The sequence below is a fragment of the Pholcus phalangioides genome, unplaced genomic scaffold, assembly GCF_987345545.1.
Source record: "Pholcus phalangioides strain wild (caught in Gottingen) unplaced genomic scaffold, Ppha-v1.0 ptg000009l_1, whole genome shotgun sequence".
In the NCBI taxonomy this organism is placed as follows: domain Eukaryota; kingdom Metazoa; phylum Arthropoda; class Arachnida; order Araneae; family Pholcidae; genus Pholcus; species Pholcus phalangioides.
In genome coordinates, this window is record NW_028301602.1 from 21,005,379 (window position 1) to 21,025,796 (window position 20,418).

At 38.1% G+C, this 20,418-nt stretch overlaps 2 protein-coding genes across 2 annotated transcripts; both read right to left on the reverse strand.

The window, feature by feature from the left end:
- Nucleotides 1-686: 686 nt before the first annotated feature.
- LOC149082237 (uncharacterized) lies at nt 687-6,484 on the reverse strand. The gene is made up of 3 exons (XM_089235744.1): nt 6,143-6,484; nt 1,421-1,531; nt 687-947 (listed from the first exon to the last, which is right to left on the reverse strand). Exons 1-3 carry the CDS (start codon nt 6,350-6,352, stop codon nt 861-863), a joined length of 408 nt encoding a protein of 135 aa, XP_089091870.1. The 5' UTR covers nt 6,353-6,484; the 3' UTR covers nt 687-860.
- Nucleotides 6,485-12,768: 6,284 nt separating this feature from the next.
- LOC149082238 (cystatin-1-like) lies at nt 12,769-19,659 on the reverse strand. The gene is made up of 3 exons (XM_089235745.1): nt 19,176-19,659; nt 14,703-14,810; nt 12,769-13,001 (listed from the first exon to the last, which is right to left on the reverse strand). Exons 1-3 carry the CDS (start codon nt 19,389-19,391, stop codon nt 12,900-12,902), a joined length of 426 nt encoding a protein of 141 aa, XP_089091871.1. The 5' UTR covers nt 19,392-19,659; the 3' UTR covers nt 12,769-12,899.
- Nucleotides 19,660-20,418: the final 759 nt, after the last annotated feature.

Consider the following 20,418-nt stretch of genomic DNA (forward strand, 5'->3'; position numbering starts at 1 on the left):
AGTAGTGGGGGTCGGTTCTTACACATGGATAGTGCAGGGTTTGCCCTAATGAATGACATGATTTTAAATTTTTATGTTTTCAAAAATTTTGCACAATACAGTTTGTAATACATAAAAATACAGAAACACTATTTTTTCAACATCACTCAATAGATGGCAGCACTTCCGTGAATTTTTTATCGTTTAATGTAACCAAATTGTTGCCCTAAATCATCTTTTCATGTTTTTTCCATATTTTCAAATTGTATGCCAATACGTGGCTGTCTCGCACGGTTTTCTTCACTTTTTTGCTTGCTCCCCTAATTGTTTTGAGCAGTGTACTTTGTAAATACAAATATAATGTGAAAAAACACATTTATAAAACTCATATTGGTGGTGGAAGCCCAGGTCGATAAGCTATCGCGCAAAGTATCAAAGGATGTCTATAGATGTCACGAATTCAATACCTATAATTCGTGTTTCTCAAAAAGTTTCCTGACGCGGAGGTACAAAGACATGGTGACAACATGACCATAGGTAAGGAATGCTTCCGCAGGGGATCCCACGCCATGGGACCATGCACCAATCAATTGATGAGAATAAAAAAAAAGCAAAATTTCGAACGCTGCCGTTTGGTATCGGCAATAAATTCTGGTCCCGGTCTAATTAACCCTCGTGCGCAGAAAATCAGAAAATGAACGATGTGCTACAATAATGAAACTCATATTTTATTGCATGCGTAATTATAGTACACGGTATGTCTTCATGTGACGTTCGAGCATTTTCTTCATGCATAACATTCGTTGAGATGAATTCTGCTTAGATAACTCTTTGAACAAGCTTCAGGCTCAACACATGGTGAGGTTACTTTTTGGCTTTTTCTAGATATTACTGCAAAACAAGCTATTTTCGACCATAGTGGCATTGCTGAACCTCTTTACTGCGATCATGCATGTGTAATAAGCTCTCTAAAAATGAAAGATTCATTAACGTGATTCTCACTCTTTTATGAAAAATAAAATTTTCCGTAAATCAATTTGTCAATATAAAACGATTACTCCGCTCAACACTGATTTTGTTCTGAAGAAATCTCAGTGGTTTTAGAGCGCTTATTCCGAATCTGTCATTGGTTTTGTTAGACTTGTGTTGAGAGTATCGTTTTTGAGATAACGCATACTCTCAACAAAATGTAATATGTATGCTGCTTATGGTATTACCATTCAGAGAAATTCAGTTTCCACTTTATCTCAAAAACTAGAGCTAATATGTTAAAAGCCAATGCCAGATTCGGAATCAGCGCAGCCCAATATACCCTAAAACCGTTAAAATTCCATTAACAACATAGTTTTTTTAGCAGTGTTATCAGTGAAGGATTAAATGTGAGACACTATCAAACTTGCACCATAATTTGCGATGATAAAGAGTGTATGCACATATTCACCTGATGATCCCGTGGTTCACAGCAGTCGATTTCATCGTAATCGACATCAGCTTTGTCACACGACGTCTCTCTTAGCCTCATAACAAAACTGTATAGGATTGATTTCGGTTCCTAAATGTAGATAATTGTTTCGTTATTAATCGAAAAAAATTTACTACTGCTACTATTAGGAAAACATTCACATTCTTCTCATGAACTTCTTAACTTCACAAACTTCTAATGAATTTGTGAATGTCGGAAAGTGCAATGTCAGAATTGGACAAATCGCAAAAAAAATCTAGGCACCAAAAAAATTTTTACCCGGAGAAAAATATCCAAAATAATGCTTCTTTCGACTTTGTCAGGGCATAGTAGCCCTCTGTCATGTTGGCAGATATGATTCTGTAAATTCCAAACATTTTGTGCTCCTCTCCACCAGCAATTTAGTAACTGCTCCAAAAAAAGTTGTAGGCACTAAATACCAATTTTTTATTCGCCATGATCACCTTGGGATTTGTCCAGCCCTGGTGTGCGTGTTGTACACAAAGAATTTGATTAAAAAGAATTTTTTCAAAAAATTTCATTTCAATATTTTTTTTGTCAAATATATTTTGTTTACTACGATTTGGGGCAGCCATACAATTTCTTATATTTTCCTGTATGAGGTATGGTGAACCTGACAATTTCTATTTGAACCCATATGGATATTGGTAATATCAATTACAACAATTGAATAATTTTTCATTCATTTAGAATCGAATTATCGAGTTTGCCTCCAAACGACAACACCGTCGCGCAGACCATAGGTTCAGAAACGCTGCCATAGAGTAGTGGTGCGCAAACTTTCTGAAGCGCGATCCCCCTTTTGACAAAAAGATTCATCGGCGACTCCTACATTGGCTGACCATATGTCCCGGTAATTCCGGAAAACCATGACATCAAATATCATATAAATATTTACTTTGTTTTTTGATGTACTTGGTGTCTCTTATGCAAGATGGAAGTGTAGCGAGGTGTACGATCCTTGATTTTCGTGTGCCAAAGTGATAAACACAGATTCATCCGATTTCAAAATTTCATAAAACGTAGGCACATTTTCCCCCTTATATTCACATATTACTTACCGTTTTATTCTGTGTTTTTAATTTTGAAGAAATATACAATTTTGAAATCGGGTGTGATTTTCTCCAATAAAGGTACTAGCTTGATATCGTCCACCGCATGCCAGAAGCACGAATGTACAAATTTTCATTTTTTTTTAATCAGCTGTTTAGATACCTTGTTTTGCTGTCCATGTTGTGCCTGAAACACGAATGTGTATCCCTATTGAAACGCGCGTTACAGAACATTTTAGGAAAATAACTTCCTTGGATAGAGTAAACATTCAAACGACGTTTCCCACGTTCTTTTATTTTTGCAAGGACATTGCAAATTCTTGATTTTGGCATGACGGAGCCGATGTATTGATTATTGTACGTGTAGAATTCGATAAAATTACAGTGTATGATACATGGTAATTGGCTCAGCTGAATTAATGCATTCTTTAGTTTTAGAATATTTTTTTAAATAAAAATGAATTTCTTATTTTGGAGAATCTTTCACGACCCCGCTACTTCATTAGCACGACCCCTCGCGACGCACAGTTTGCGCACCACTGCCATAGAGAATCATGTTAATGAACGTTCTTTATGTTGTTTGATGAAATCGCATAGAATATAACGTTGTTTTTTGTCGCTTGGGCTTTTATGACTATATTCTAGAAATTCCTAGAATTAAAACTCATCGTGTTGAGGGAATTTCCTTCTTGTTCTACTGATGCATAGTTCTTAAAATATGTGTACAGGGTGTCCTGTAAGTGCTAGTACGGCCTTTATCTCATCAACCGTCTGTAGTAGAGGTATGGTTCCAATTTATAAAATGCTCAAAAGGTGTTTAAAAATTGTCCTGTACCAGTTTCAAGAGTAGAGAATACAGTGTCACAAAATAAAAAATCTACATTTTTAAACGGTCCCCTGTCCTCTAACATCCAATCAGAAAACTGTTGTGCCTAGTCTTTACTAATGCCAACAAAAAATTTCCCATGTTTCTAAGTGTAATATTCACAGAGATATTCAAAAAACGGAGGAAATTTTTGAAATTACAGCGTTAAATGCGGGAAAACCGTTTTATCCGAATTTAACGCTATTTCCCAAATCTCTTCCTTTTTTCGCGAATTCGAATATCTCTGTGAATAGTGCACTTGGAAACATGGGAAATTTTTTTGTTGGCATCAGTAGAGACTGGTACAGGGTAATTTTTGAACGCCTGTTGAGCATTTTTCAAATTGGAATCATACCTCTACGACGGACGGTTGATGAGATAAATGCCGTGCTAGTACTTACTGGATACCTTTATACGGGATATTCCCGTATTGGCCTTTAATTTTGTGATCAAGATTCATATTATAATTTTATGACTTATTTATCTCGATGACTTTTTTTTACCTGGACCGCTTAATTTTTCTTGATGTTTTGAATCATATCACGCTCTCCGCAAGTGCTTTATACTCAAATTTGCAACCCTCTCCTTCGGGAACTCTTCGATATCTCCTTGAGATGGGAAGCGGGAGGGTGTGTGACCCGAGATATTTCGGACGAGACATCTCGGGATTGCCTCTGTAAGGTTTAAACTTTGGGGGTCGGGGGTTGTTGGGCAAGAGAACCGATTATCTACCCACGGCCGAAATTGGATACTCTTTCACCCCTGAATGTGCAAGGCATGAATTATGCCTTCCTCCTATAATTTGAATAATTTTTAAAAAAGAATTTAGCGTCCCTATCTGGCCCAACGTCCGGAGAGCTAGATCCACCTGCATCCTTCTTTTGGCTTGGGGTGGGAGGTTCTGTGGAAACCCTGTCCACAGAGGATTCGATGTCTGCATTTTAGAGAGAGTTCTTGAATTTTAACAGAATTTTAAGCTATTAGCTTTGTTAAGAACGTTAAAGTCAAATTTAATCAGTACAGTCAAACCACCGTCGTAGAACACCCCCGATTTAACGCCAAAATTTTCAGTAAAAAAAATCTTCAATATATAGAGATTACACACGGTAATTTGTAATTCGCCAAACTCATTATAGTGCCAAAAATGTGCGTTACATCGGGGTTCGACTGTATTATTATCACATTTTTGCGGCCCCTAAAATTTAGCAGCATGATGCGGCTCTGCACCTCTTCGCCCAATATATATATATTCGGCATGTTCTTTATCGACTTCTTTTAAAAAAATGTCTAATTTCTTCAAGAAATCTCACTTCTCAATTCATAATCTTTACTAAATGTAGGGTAATTTTCATGATTCCCAATTAGTAATTTATATTCATCTCTTATTTTCCATGAAATGCATTTTAATTTCCTGCACACACACACACAGGCTTGCTCTTCAGCACTTTATTTCTCACCAAGGATTATTTATAAGCTTTATGAGAGCAACATAGTATTTGGCAATTTCGCCAACACAATACGCACTTTCTTTTTTTGGTGAAAATTGGTGATATTTGTGATCCTAAATTCGAATATAATTTAGATAAAATTAATAAAATAATTTCGATCAAATATTTTGTCATCCTAATTACATGAACTAACTTCATGCACAGTATGTGGATTTTATCTGATTATATTTTTCATCACCAAAAAGTCTTGAAAATGACAACCTCTGTTTGATTGGTTCCGAAAAAATTTCGCACAATTCTTCGATGCTATTATATATAACAGAGTTTTACAGCATTCATTACTTAACCGGACATGCACCTCGTATAAATACAGTATTCCTCTGAGGAAAATTTAATGAATTTTCAGAATGTGTTGTTTATGGCAAACAACTCTTCGCGAGGATGAGGAGAGAGATAAAGAGAACAGGGTGAGCTTGTTTGAATTTATTCCTCTGGCGTTCGGACGCAATATTACGTCCTTGATCTTAAAGCGGCTAGTAAATATTCAATTTTTAAATCAGTCACCGTGTATTAACTTGATATATTGATTATTGTACAAGTAGAATTTCATAAAATTACATTGTACGATACACGGTAATTTAGCTCTTGCTGAGTAAAGGCATTTTTTAGTTTTGACATGCTTTTAAAATAAGAATGAATTTCTTATTGATACGTTTTTATTTCAGAGAATCTCCCCCCCCCCCCTCCCAATGCATTGACGAGACCCACACTTTGGGGACCACTGCCCCAGTGTAATTGGTGACTTTGATAAATATCAAAAAATTCCAAATGAGAGTAGTATGTGTGATAAATATAGTCGAACCCCGATGTAATGATGAAAAAAAATTACGTTCGTACCCTGATATAATGATATAAAACATGTATGAATTAGCATGTATAGTACGATTTATCATGTTTACTAACGAAGCAGCGATTGGGTATTATGCATAATCTCCGGTAAAGGTGATAAATTTAGTGAAATTCATCAAACTTACCAAAATGCTCGGTCATTATCTATGATAACCGGACTTATATCAATAACCGTAACATATTTACAGAATGATTATCAGAAATTCCTCTCTTTCTATCAAAATTCATCCGATGTTGTTTCTTCGCAGCAGCAAACAAAAACGAACATCAGCAAAACGTGAAAGCCATTCACCTAATTCCTAAAAGGTTATTTTATCTAAGCATATACTGTAATTTTAGTATAATTTTCAATGTCAATTCGGAACCAAACAAAAAAAAATTCAATCGTAATAAATTTGAATCTTACGTCATCGAAATTTCTTTTGTAACTCGGTACGGACATGAAGGCCAACAATTTTTTCGAGTCAATGCGTTGGTTTGCCCTTCTAACGCCAAATTCAGCGGCCTCTTTGGCACCTAGATCGTCAATCCCAGACAGATCGTACGAGTACAGTCCCGGAACGCAACAAACAGCCACTATAAATACATGAAGTGTTCGTATTGTCGAATTCAACATGGTTTAATGATGTCGGATTGAAATCGAATGCATTCGCGAGTTTTGAGAGGGACTTATCGCGCTATAAACCAGTCCAGCATTTATCGCTATTGACGGACTATAACGTGAGACTTTATCGACTGCGATGCATATGTCATTTTAGTGATAAAACCACTTCGTAAGTCTTTGCAAATGCTTTTTTTCCCCAATTAAATCCTGAAGGGAAAAGTACAATATTTTTTTGAAATAGTGAAGACACGTCGAATATGTATAATGAAATTACATTTTATTATTACTTTTCTTTCTTCCAAACCGAGCACAACTCGGTTGATTACACTATCGCCATCTATGGGCAATTTACTACCTAGTGAGTGGTGCCTTAAGTGTAAGTGTGTACTTGACAGTTTGAGTGAGTACCTAGTGTTGTGTCTGATCCCCCCCCCCCAGTGTAGTCATCTATATTTCATAAGTGAAGTGAGTGAAGTGTAATGACTGAATATTTGTACCGTTTGTAGACCTGTTGCTCTGTGTGGGGAGACTTCATCTGCTCGCATTCGCGTCTCGATTATTATTATCTATTGAATATCGCGTAACCGTCGTTCCGTTTCTTAATTTCGATAATGTACTGTGCCTAAGACATCCAGCTCCACTACCGACTCATATAGCCCAGTATTCCTTAACATTTTTTTGCCCGTGGGCTCCCTTTGAACCATTTTTCCCTTCTCGTGGGCCCCTTGTATCTCTCTCTCTCTCTCTCTCTCTATCTTCTCCAGTGTCCCTTCCACTCTCATCAAAGAACGAAACCCTGCATTTTTCCTTTGAGCAACTTCGTCTTCCAACATGGAAACCGTCAGCTTTTGACGTCGTCAGAAAGAAATCTTTTGAGAGCCATCTATTTTAAAGCTTCGAATAAAGTTACAATAATGAAAACCCCGATGCATATCAATTTGATATATTGGTTACCCTGCAATTGCTCAAACATTATTTCATTTACATATTTCGAGTCAATATTTATTTTAAACTGTGATCGAGCACTTTCTCCCCGGGTTTTGCCTGTTCATGAACCGATTTTCAAGGTCAAATAGGAATAAATTTATGATTTGTTTTTCATTCATTCCGTATATTTTAGAATTACTTTTTTTTCTCACCAAAACTTTTATTTAGGGGGAAAAAATGAATTTTTTCTATTTTTGGTTTTTTACGCGTTTATAAAACGTAGCAAAACGCACAAAAACACTAGCAAAGCATTGCTAGTGTTTTTGTGCCAGAGATAGTAAATACCCATCTCATATATTTGTCATGTTCAATGTTTTTTTCCCCTCGAACCGCATTTCCATTCACTAGGATTTTTCCAATAGCCATTACTTTTCTCTTGTCCATTTTTAATTTTTCAGCATCTTTAGTGACAATCGGTGATTTTGATAACTTACGGCAGCGTTTTTGGTGACAATAGGAAACTTCGAACCTTGATTGGTGGGTGTATTTGGGTGCCAACTAAAATAAAATGCAGTGACAATAAGCGACGTCCCGTATTTTGCGGTATTTAAGATCCCCAATTTTTCCGAATTTTTCTCAGTTAAATATGGCCACCGGGTTATGATGAATGTTTCACATTAAAAATATATTATTGTTTACTTTGATTTGCAGAGCCCTTCATTCCCCCAAAGTTCAGCGATTTTGGCAAAAATTAGCAAATTTATTTCCAATCGCCTTTTTCGGCTACAATTAATGAGATCTCGTATTCGGGATAGCGATTTCTCGCATTTTCCTCGACGATGAACGATGACTCGAAACATGATGGCATATAATTTTTATTTAAACTCACAAACATCTTTTTTTTTCTTCCAAACCGAGTACAACTCCGGCCTATCGCTATGGGCATTTCACTACCGAATGAGTTGTGCCGGAAATGTGCGTGTGCATCTAACAGTCTAAGTGCGTATCAAGTGCAGAACGTGATTGTTAATATTGCCATCTATTTTTCAAACTATGAGTGATAACAAAATATATAGTGATGTCATAGATATATGAGTGATGTCATAGATATACGAGTGGTGTCATAGATATATGAGTGTTGTCATAGATATATGAGTGATGTCAAACTATGAGTGACGATTCAAACCACTGAATATTTGTGCCGTTGTAGGTCTGCCGAGGCTTTTTAATGGAAAGATCTGCTCGCACATTCACGCCTCGAAGTTGGGAACCACAGAAAAACAAAGTTATTACCGATATCAATTATGACAATTGAATAAATTTTCATTCATATGGAATTAAATTATCAAGTCTGTCTGCAGACCATAGGTTTAAAAACCCTGGGCTATCGCATTTTATTGATTGACACCTTTTCTTATTGGCAGGTCTTAAATATACAAGTAGAATTGCGTATCACAGCCGTTAAATAGGCGGCCGTCTCCAACTTTCCCGCATACTTTTATAGAACAACTTTAATTTTTATTAGTTGGGATCCGAGTAGCTCTTTGACTAATTCTTCTCTTAGTACAAAAAATGGGAATATAAATTCTATCATATTGAAGAGTATCGAAAGAATGGTGAAGAATATAATCGTCGACAGCTGTTTTGGACTGAAGTGAGTGGTCGTGTTTTATAGTGTGTGTTTCTCGGTTCTCTCTCTGTCCTTCATATCCAGAGATGCCTGCTAGAGGTAATAAAGACGGTCGTTACAAAAACCACGGCAAGATGCCAAAAGCCGCCGAAGATTTTCCGAAAAATTCCACCTTCTTCTATGATCCGAATTTCGACGATATGGCGGAGACAATGAGCGAAATGAAGGTGAGGATAGGTGATCACCTGAAAGGCATCAAGTCGAGAGTCAAGGCAACTGAAAATGCGCTGCAGGTATTGGAGCAGAACCAAATGACCATGAGGGAGTCGATGAGACAGAAAGCGGAGACCAGCGATCGGGATATCGCCAAAATCATCAACAACCTCGGTTCTTTGCTGAAGGCTATCGACATGCACACCGCCGGGACGATGAAAATGAGATCGGAGCTGGAACGCAAACTTTTCGGCATCCAGGACATGGTCATCACGGAAATCAGTCGGTTCGAGGACTCGTGGAAGAACAAGTACATGAAGTTTACGAACCACATGGCCGATGAATTGGAAGTCATTTGCGCGATCCTCGACCAAAATAGATGCAGGGCTCTGCCAAGTCCACGGGAAGTCGGAAGTAGAAGGTCCGTAAGACATCGCGTGCGGAGAGATTCAAGAATGGATGAAGCGAATTCAAAATCTCCCTTGACGATGCAAAAAAATTTCACGAACCTCAAAAATGCGAAGAATTCCCCGTCTCGCCTTTTGAAAGCTGTATCTGATGCGATCGCGGGACACGCGTCGGGCGACACCAGAAGCTTGAGGTTTCCGCCGATGCGTGACGTTCGATCCTTGGTTTCCAAGAAACTCCAGTCCAAATTGAAAAATCTCAATATTTCCCCCGGTGTGTACAAAATATCCGATTCGGATTACAGGAAGAAGAGTTTGAAGTTGCGTATGGATCTCGACCAGATGAAACTGGAGCAATCCAAGTTGTTAGGAATGGTCCACCGACAAATCCAACACGGTGCGAATTATGAGAGCCGAAATCACGGGAAGAAATCGCAAGAAAATAAGACCACATTTCTGCCAAACTTTTCCACGAACAGCCGGTACTTTGTGCGCCAAGTCGAATGCGTTCGTGAGCCTGAACCTTTGTTTCGTGACAGCTACGAGAAAAGTGCTAAGCAAGCTCTGGATCGTGATCCTGAAACATCCCAAAATCATCGTTTCGAGTTCGAGAAAGGCACGAGGTACCGCAAATCCGATCCTCTCCACTCAGGAGATGGTCTCGACTCGCTATTCAGATCAAGATTACAGCCGCAACCGCAGATCATAACACCCACCACACGTAATTCCGAGACGTCCGTCTATTTCCTCAAAAATGTAGACATGACTTCTGTTGCATCTAGCGGTCACGAACCGAGTGTGAAGCCGAAGATTCGAAAAGAAGCCGATTCCGGCATGAGAGTCCACATGTCCACCTCGTCGATATCTTCTTCGGGCACTTACATGAACGAGTTTCAAAAGAAAAAGAGCCACAAGAAGCGATTGCCCGTTGAAGAGGTACTGCGGCAGGAAGCATTCGAATCAGACCAAGGGGGTCGTTCTTCAAGCACGCGTCGATACACCCCAAGCGAAGAAGGATCTAACGCTACTTCGATCGGCGCGAGCCCGAAATTCCTCGAGGACGCCAAAAAATTGACACCCGCCGGGTCTTCGTACGATATCGACAAGACCGACGAATTCTCGTCTCAGGAAGATTCCGACGATTACATCGACCAAATCTTGAAAAAAGCGGTTTCGTCCGAGAAACCGAAGCAGAGGACAATGTCCCAGAAAGAGTTGAGGTTCGAGAGAAAAGCCTTCCAGTCGTTGGGGAACCGAGATGATCACAATCAAGACAGAGTCTTCCAAAAACCACCCATGAGCCTGTTGGAGGCCGTGTCAGCCATCAAGTGCTCTCCTTCCAGAAATAAAAACAAGCCGAAGACCACGTCCAAGGCCGATAAGCACGCGTTGGAGATATCCGAGGTAAAGGACAGCGGGTCTGAGAAAGTTCAGCCAACAAAGCGAAAAGTCGTGTGACACTAAGCCAACCAATTATGTCCGAGAGAATCGATGAGGCCTAAAAATTCTGTAGACTTTGAATCCTATTATGTATTTTGGTTTGTTTGAAAGTGAGAAAATGCATATTTGATCAGATTAAACTTACGGTCAATTCCCCGTAATTATGAACTGCATGTGAATGAGAATATAAATTACCAATTATATACTAATATTATGATGCGTTGATTGATTAATGCCTTATATAGTGCAAACAGTAGGCCCTACTTATACAGTGGAACCTCCCATAACAAACACTACGAACACTTTTCTGTTCCCTGTTCCCGTGGAATAGGACTTAAATGTATATTCACTTCGCGTTAGTGATCACTCTCGATAACGGACAGAAGAGAAGAAGCTCTAATTTATTAATTTTTAATCATAAACCGAGCGTGTATCATATTCAACTAAGATTATATTTAACCTCAAGCTCGTATTGTTAAATATAATAATAAATTAATAAGTCAATTAATTACATAATTAACTGAACGTAACTATAGTCTAGGATGGTGAATTCGAATGATCATTTTGGTTTTGTTTGTTGACGCGTGTGAAGGAAGCCAATATCACATGACTGATGATGTTATGAAAATGTTTTTAATCTTCTTCACACTTATTTTAATCTAATTTAATTTTTTATTGAAAAATATGTGCGGTGAAAGTGTCATGTACGGGTAAAAATAATCAATTGGTTTAATGAGGAGAGAGAAGAAAGGTTATAAATTTTCCCATATTTATCAGAAGTTCTAATATTATTTGGGAATTATGCACAATCGCCGGTAAACGGGATAAATGTAGTTAAATTTAATCAAACTTTCTTTATCGAGACGATTGGTGATTATTCATAACCACTGGTGTGTCACTTTTACAGTAACATACATCGCGCTTAGGTAACAGGACGTATGACATTTTACTGGCGGACCGTTGATCGTAAAGGCATACTTCCAATTACAAAAACTATCCAAATAGCGTAGAACTCAGATGCGTCATTCATGTTGATAGGGGGTTGTATAATCATTCAAATATGAAAATTTCAGCTATACGTATACCATGTGCTCAATAACCCAGTAAGAAAGTTGTGTCCTATGTCTCTGACGATGCTAACAAAAAATATTCCACGTTTCCAAGTGAAATATTCACTGAGATATTCTAATTCAAAAAAAAAAAAAAACGGAGGAAAGTTGGAAAAGAAGAGGATTAAATGTGGGTAAAATGGTTTATTCGTATTTTTAAAGCTGTTTTCCCCAATTTTCCTCCTATTTTTGAATTTTATTATCTCAGCAAACTTAGAAAACACTTAGAAACGTGGAATTTTTTTTAATTGGCATCAGGAGAGAGAGGCAAACAACAACTCTTTAATTGGGTTTATGGGCACATGGGGGCGGTATAAAAAGTTAATTCTTTTATTTTAATAACTATACAACCCCTTGAAACACGAATGACATATCTCGGATACTTTCTCTAATTGGAAGTATGCTTCTATGATCAACGGTTCGCCAGTAAAATTCCATACACTCTGTTGCCGGTGCACCCTGTATATTTTAACATTAAAGCGCATTGGGGAACAAATTGCGACTGAAGCCAAACGTCGCATAAATGCGAAAGCCATAAAAACGAGGTTCTACTGTATACCGTACCTCCTTATTAGCGGATAAAATTTTTTCGGTGTCCGTTACAGAGAGGTTCTACTGTATTATGACTCTTATTTTAACGATTCAGGCATACGAGAATCCCATCATAGAATTGAGAGAAAGCGATCTTGAAAATACGACGGCTCTGAAAACACAAATGTTTTAATGGAATAAAAAAATATATGTATTTATAAAGAGCCGAAATTATTACACAACGTAACGAAAAATTGATTTTTCACATCGTCGACCGGACATTAAAGTAGATGGCGAGGATCTCATACTTCGTCTTTTTCAGGCAAGACGCAAACAGAATCCGTAACTCCGTGGTTACCTTCCAAATCTCTGTAAACTCGGACCTGGCATTTCCTTTCTTCACCCTATAAGATAGAATAGAAATTCGCGACGAAATTATATTCGTCGTTATTGTGAGGTAAAGATAAATAATATTTGCCAGCATTAATTATTACCGTCTTGTAGGGCTTATTACCTACTTACCTAATTATTACCTACTTACAGGGCTTTCCGGAAGCATTTTATGTCCAGCTATAACCGTGGTGCTTGGAAAGCCATGATTTAGGCCTCGGCCAAACAATATTGAATAAATAAATAAATGTATAGAGTCACCAAGAGTCCTAGCAACATAACCGTACAATAAAGTATCTACATGTTTTAATTTAAATATTTCTAAAACAATTATTCGTAAGTTTTCGGGTGTTACTGGTGATTGTTGTCAGAATGTTCCACGCATCCCATACATGTTTCTTACATAAATTAGTGATTTTGTGGTACTCAATGTGGACGTCGAGACTCCCAATCGCGTGTCTTTGTGTTTCCTTTCATCTTTCTTCACTATCACAAAGCTTTATAGCAACCCTATTATCTACAGAAGTTGCTTTTTCTTTCCCTTCTTACTTTATAATGTATCTGTCTACTATATACATGTATGAGCGAAAGAGGACGTGTAGGGCGAGGATACGCAATGTTGCGCTCTTCACCATCCACATCGACTGCGCTGTGCACAGCTCTACCTCAAAAACCAGTTTTCCTTTCCGCTACGGATGCGCATCCGGCATTGGAGTTTTTTTAGGAATTTACCTGACTTGAATTGATGCGTACAATTGAAATTGTCATAAGAGCACCGCGAGTACAAGACAATGGTGTAAAATAAACATTTTTAAATCCTTTCAGCACCACATCATGAAGAAATGAAATAATTATCATGAAAAATTATTGGTAGGTCATTTTCAGTTCTAATTAAGGCCTAAAAACAAAACAAAAAATTTCACAAAAATATTTAGTACACAATGAATCAATTAACCTGGTACTTCAGAGTACTGTCAGCACTATACGCTAACAATCAAGATAAAAAAAACACCAATTCAAATACTGTATGGTAATAATACATAAGAAAGAATATTTATTTATTTTACCACGAAGAGAAAGTCATGATTTGTTATATACGTGCGATAGGGAACATGTTTTGTAAAAGCAGTGTTTTAATACTACTACTATACCACACATGCACCTCCTCCATATTCCACTGCGGAACTTCTAACGAATTGGTACATGTTGGAATGTACGTGTGGTGAACCGGACGGGAAGTTGTGTAATGGTACGTACTTATTATACATTTATATGTGTAGTGCCGCCATCTGCCATCAGTTTTCATAACTATGAGAGAAGTGTAATGATTGTTATTATTGTATAATAATTGTATATAATTGTATCGTTGTAGACCTGTTGCTGTCTGTGGCGAGACTTTTAAACGCAGTGAGCGAGTGCAACCACTGCAAACACTTTTTGCAGGGGATGCAACAACATCTCTAACTGAATTTTATTAATTAACATATTTAAAAAATCAAAACCAGTTGTCCCACACTTTCACTGTCATCTGGTAATCGTGAAGCAGTTATACAGCCTTTATACTTGAAAATACCAACACAAAATAGGGAATAAAATGTTGATGTTGGTGATACCTTGAAGTGCACGTCAGTACTTAAAGGGTTAATTCTTCCCCCCCCCCCCATATGTTAACCTTTATTTTGGGAAAAAAATTTTACTTGATATCAACAACTTACTCCTTCCAAGAAATCGCATTTTTCGACGCTTCCGTAATCTACGCCTTTGCGAGAGCAAACAGTTTCGGCCATTACCAGCGTCAGCTTGTAGTTGATTCCAGCCACAACCTGTGACGAATAAGAAGTTTCGAATGAAAGAAAAGACAAGAATGGGTCTGAAATGAGCATTGATAACCAATGAATATCAATTACGTAATTGAATTATTTCGTGGTTTTATTGAGATTATTACGTCCATCCTTTAGATATGCGCTGAACCGGCCACAGTGGAACGTGTAGATGCTCAGTGTACGGGAGGAATTTCGATTCCTAAATTTTTTCTGGGGATGCTCGGCTCCCATACTAGAAAATATTGGGGTGCTCATAACCCCCCCCCCCCGCTTCCTGTTCACAAACCACTGTATATACAGTCGAACTCAGTTATAACGACACCGCAGATACCGTGAAAAGTTGTCGTTATAACCAAGGTGCCGTTACAGCGGAGAGAGACGTTTTGAAGACCATTTTTAAAGAGAAATATATAATGTGATGCAATATATATATATTACTGGACATGAAGTTATTACTTCAATTAAAGTGACCACATTTTATCGATAGAAATACGCAAAACTTTTCATCATTAATATGGGACATCGCCAATTCTCGCTAGAAATATTGCTAATTGACAGAAAAATTGCCAAATATTGCTTGTGAATAACCATAGGCGAGAAATACGGTGCTACAGCAAATATGCAGTGATTTAAAATGCATTTAACAGAAAAATAATTGAGCATGGCAAATGAGTGAGGTAATTATTTATAGTCATATTCATTATAACACAATCTGTGAAGTATTTGAATCATCATTTTCAATAGTAATAGGGATTACGAATTGAAGTAAGCTTAATTGTGTGTAGGGAAAAAACGGGTCTTTTAAAGAAAAAAAGTCTGAGAAATCCAAAATTACGGGAATATACGTGAATGTCCCGTAAGTAATGTTAGTAAAACAAGGCGGAACGTTACACATTTAAAATGAGTCTGTTTTTTTTTATCAGTAGAACAACAGTCAAACATTCCCTTAATGTGATGAGCTCTCTTTCAGTTGATTGCTTGACAAAAACATAAAAACGGAATCAAAAACGACGGAAAATGTGTCGTTATATCCGAGGTCGTTGTGTTTTCATGGTCGTTATAAGCAATGATCGTTAACATTATTTTCTAAGGGAATGTATTTCAAAGATCACCAATTATTGGGGGTGTAGCCAAGGTGTTGTTATAACCAAATTCGACTGCGTATTCGCATTCCGTACTCAATGGGATTATTGGTGTACGCGAAGTAGCATTTTAGGGGGGCATTTTTTGTTTTGAAAGACTAATCCTTTTCGTTAACATCTTACTAAAAGAATGAGCTACTACCATGTGAACCTTCCTTTTTATAAAATACTGGCTCTTGCCTGCGGCTTCACTCTCGTGGATTTGGCAATCTGAAAATTACTTCGCGATGATTCCCCCATATAACATTTGAACGCCTCATGACCCCCCTTGGGGGTTGAATTTTCGGACGGAACGTTGTGACTAGGTACCATTGGACTAGGTATTTCGAGACATTTTAAGAATAGTAGAATTCAATTGAAAGAAGGAATCAAGACACACACACACAAGAATCCGAACCCGTGTATGATGACACTGAGTTTTTTTTTTTTTTCCTTAACGTATATTGAAGTGAACTAATTTCGCATTGTTCGTAATATATACGAGTGAACCTCTTAAATACAGTAAAACATCTCCCATCCAATAGAACCAAAATGATTTGTTTTTAATTTTTTAAAGATACATGTGTAGTCTGGGAGAGTGTAGGCCTACACGAAGTTAGTGACGAAAAAAAAAACAGTGCAAATAAATGGTGAGCTAATTTTGTTAGCTACACGTAAAATTGTATAATTCAATCATGCAAATTTCTAAAACGATGATGTTTCGCTCTTTATTAGCTCTAGCTCATTATTATGAATCTTTTAAAGCTCTGCGGAAATACTTATGTATTCATATTAAGAATATGCCTTACCCGAAATGTGCTCAGTATGTATTAATTTCGGATAAGGGTATGAACATAGTGCCCGCTAGTTTCCGATTCTGCAATTTGACGCCATTGCTGGTCGGTTAAAAACCTGATTTTTAAGTCTTTTAACCAATCCGTAACGGCGTCGACTACCAGAATCGGGTATGAATACACTATGTTGATACCTTAAAAAAAAAGTTCTACGGAACCATTTACAAAATAATATTCAGTATATACCAATGTTGAAAAACAATGAGTTTGTTTATTTTGTCATCTAAAGCTTACTGACCCGAAATCTCTCTGTGGACCTCCAACGGGTTCGTAAACCCCTGATTAAAAAGTGTTCTACGGTATATGTGTCAAAAGAATCATATCATTTAAAAAAATGCAAAGAAATGCGTCTGTATTGATTCAAACACATTTTTTTATTGAAAGGAGATGCATAATTTACCCATAATTCATCGCCGCGAGTTGATATTAAAATACAGTGGATCCCGCTCATAACATTCACACTTGAAACGTTTTCCCGCTCTTAGTTCGACTTTATTTTCTTCGGCCAGACTACAACTAATACTCATCGAGATATCCGTATAAAGCGTTTTCCCGCTTATAACGTTTTCTCATCACGGGTTTTTTTTTAAAGCGTTATAACCCTGTACGCGCAAACGTTGGGGCGTTGCTTTTTCTCGCTGTGTAGATATTATTTTTTCAATCTCAGGCACTTCAGCCCAGTGGCGCATTAGGGGGGGGGGGGGGGGTGTGGGGGGCTTTAGCCCGGTAAGTTCGGAGGACGGAAATTTTAGGAAAGAAATAGTAGAGACCATTAGTGGAATGCGAGAAGGGTGGCAAAATTTGTTTTGCGCTCACAGGCGGCAAAACCATAATTCACTAAAGAGCGAAGGAATAGGTCAGTGAGCGGCCAAACGAGTTGTCTAGAGCGGTGGTTCTCAAAGTGTGTGTCGTGGATCCTAGGGTCATCACCAACCTTTGCCAGGGCCTTCTCGCGATGAGCTGTCCTTATTAATGTGTGCCTATTCAATAAAATGAAGCGGTTTTTTGTTATAATATTCTGGGAATCCGCATACTAGGGCAAGGAAGCCGCAGAATAAAAAAGTTTGAGAACCACTGACACCTAGAGAGTTTGCGAGCATGTGAGTGACCAAAAGGGAGAGACCTAGAGAGCAAGCAGTCGCGGCGGAGCCGGTGGTGCTAGGAGTGCTCAAGCACCCACGGTAATTTGTGGCACGGATCTGAGCACTACAGAATTGATTCAGAAATGAAAATTTCCTATACAAAGCTCAAGTCGACGCCCCTGAGAGCAAGTGACCAGTTTAGCGAGTGATCATTAGAGTGATCTAAATAGTTTGCGAACTTGTGAGTGACCAAACTAGTGACCGAAAGAACGTGAGATCAGCTCGGTGAGTGATCGTAAAAGTAACCTAGAACGTGTGCAAGCATGAGAGTGTCCAAAACAGCGTGCAAGCATAGTAAACGACCTAAAGAGCAATGGACCAAGTCAGCGAATGACCAAAAGATTGACCTAGAGAATGTGTGAGCAAGGAAGTGACCAAACAAAGTGACCTTGAGAGTTTGTAAGCATAGTAGTGACTTAGAGAATGAAGGACCAGGTCAGTGACGACCAAAAGATTGACCAAGAAATTGTGCAAGTATATAAGTGACGAAAAGGGTGACTTTTCGTCACTCATATACATGCGTATTTATAGAGGTAGGAGAGGAGGGGGCTGGGCCTAGGACGATAAATTTTGAAAATGACTGGTTAAAAAATCAGACTAGAATTGGAGAATGGCGGCAAAATTTGTGCAGCCCCACAGGCTGCAGAGCCATAAGTCCGCCTCTTGTTCAGTCACTACCTCCTATATGTAGAACATAGTAGGTAGTGGTTCAGCCCTTACTTCAAGGGTTATGGATGTTTTATCGTTGAAGTCAGGGCTGAACTCCTTGAAGTTAAAAAATAATACAGGCGAATCCCGTTATAACGAACTCCAGGAGAACGGAAAAATCACTTGGTTATAAAAAATTCCATGTTTTTGCATTTTTCCTATGTAAACTTATCTGGAGCATTACAAAAGCGTTCATTTTAAAACGATATTTTCGATATAACGGTATTCATTGAAACGGGATTCAACTGTATCTATACAGCCAGAAAAAACAACAACATGTTTGCGAGTACTGGGTCTGAACTGGTAAATTGGGATCTAACACTACTAAACCACACATGCACCTCGTCCATATTCCTCTATGGAACTACTTTATTGGGGGGGGGGGGGGAATATACTGTATTACGGAAATAAATATGTTTATAAACATAACTGAACAATCTCTAGCGATTGTTCAGGCTGAATTGTTCAGGTTTCGCTAGAAACGAAAAAGGGGGAAACGCACTGGATGATTATATTATAGAATCACGATTGCGCTCTCACCTGCGTCTGAGCTCTCTGAATGTTCTTCAACCTCATGTGATGTTGAGTTGCGAAATCCTCATTAATCTCTCGGGCTGCTTCTTGACTCGCCTTGATGACAAACTCTCCATCGACACCAGTCTCTTCGAAACCGCCGACCAGCCTATGATTTTTTGAATCGGTGGCGTCGACGAGTATATAACTCATCGAAAGAATAACAACGGCTATCTTCAACATGCTTGCGAGAAATGCTATAACTACCGAAAAGAATATCAACTATCCATTTGAGTTCACGTCGCAATATATACGAATGCTATTTACTTTGCGAAACAGCTGTTAACACGTCATTTGCAGGTGCTACTCATTGTCGAACTGTTCCATCACGATCGAGGAACGCCTCTCAGTCCAGTATGGGTGTCAGTTTACTAACATAACCAAACTATCGTCATGCGAAAGAAATGTTTATAGGAAAGAATAAAATATAGAGGTCAATAATTTGCTCTTCCCTTTGAATGCGGACACCATAGTGGACTCTGGACTGAAGGCCATCAGCGGCTATTTATAAAAATTCCGAAAGATAATAAGGAGGAATATATCTATCTTTTTCACCATCATTACCAAGTAAATAACACATTATAGCCATAATTGAAAAATTTCTTCTCTTTTTTCGAATTGGTAACCGTGTTTACGCAATCACAGATTTTTGGTTTCCCATGATCAATTGATAGGGGGTACTACTATCGATCTAGGGGGTATCTACGAAATAGATGCGATAAATGCGAAATTTGATCTTTACAACTTTTCTTTGATCATTAAGATTGAATTAGCTATATGACTGATTATAAATGGCCATCATGGCGATGACACCGAATCATAGGAATCGATATACATAATGTAGGGATCGACATATAGGATCTGGCCAGAGCCCGAATTGGATGGCCGGCCAGTTAGCGAAAAGGCCAACGTCGGGGTTGGGTAGTAAGGTATACATCGCTTTTATTGTTGTTATCTTAAACTTTTTTTTCTTATTCATTTTTACACACACATGAAAACCAGTTTGGAATCCACACAGGGAAGAAAAACTAACTAGTCATCTCTTTTCCTCCCTATTGCCGCACATTAATGTAATCGTATTTTCCTTTTTTTAGCTAATTTCTGCTCGGAGAAACCTGAAATGCATTTCATTTAACCCCTTTGCTTGCAAGCTATTGGCAAGAAATTCGGATGATCTCTATTTGACAGATTATTTCTCTTCCTCGGTTTA

Bases quoted from the DNA above. Each gene is read 5' to 3' on its own strand.
- LOC149082237 (XM_089235744.1), bottom strand. From the start codon at position 6,352: ATGTTGAATTCGACAATACGAACACTTCATGTATTTATAGTGGCTGTT. The intron at 1,532-6,142 runs GTAAGATTCAAA...ATCTACATTTAG, and splicing joins ACAAAAGAAATTTCGATGAC to GAACCGAAATCAATCCTATA. The intron at 948-1,420 runs GTGAATATGTGC...TTTCATTTTTAG, and splicing joins GTGAACCACGGGATCATCAG to AGAGCTTATTACACATGCAT.
- LOC149082238 (XM_089235745.1), bottom strand. From the start codon at position 19,391: ATGTTGAAGATAGCCGTTGTTATTCTTTCGATGAGTTATATACTCGTC. The intron at 14,811-19,175 runs GTGAGAGCGCAA...TATTCGTCACAG, and splicing joins TTCAGAGAGCTCAGACGCAG to GTTGTGGCTGGAATCAACTA. The intron at 13,002-14,702 runs GTAAGTTGTTGA...TCTATCTTATAG, and splicing joins AATGCGATTTCTTGGAAGGA to GGTGAAGAAAGGAAATGCCA.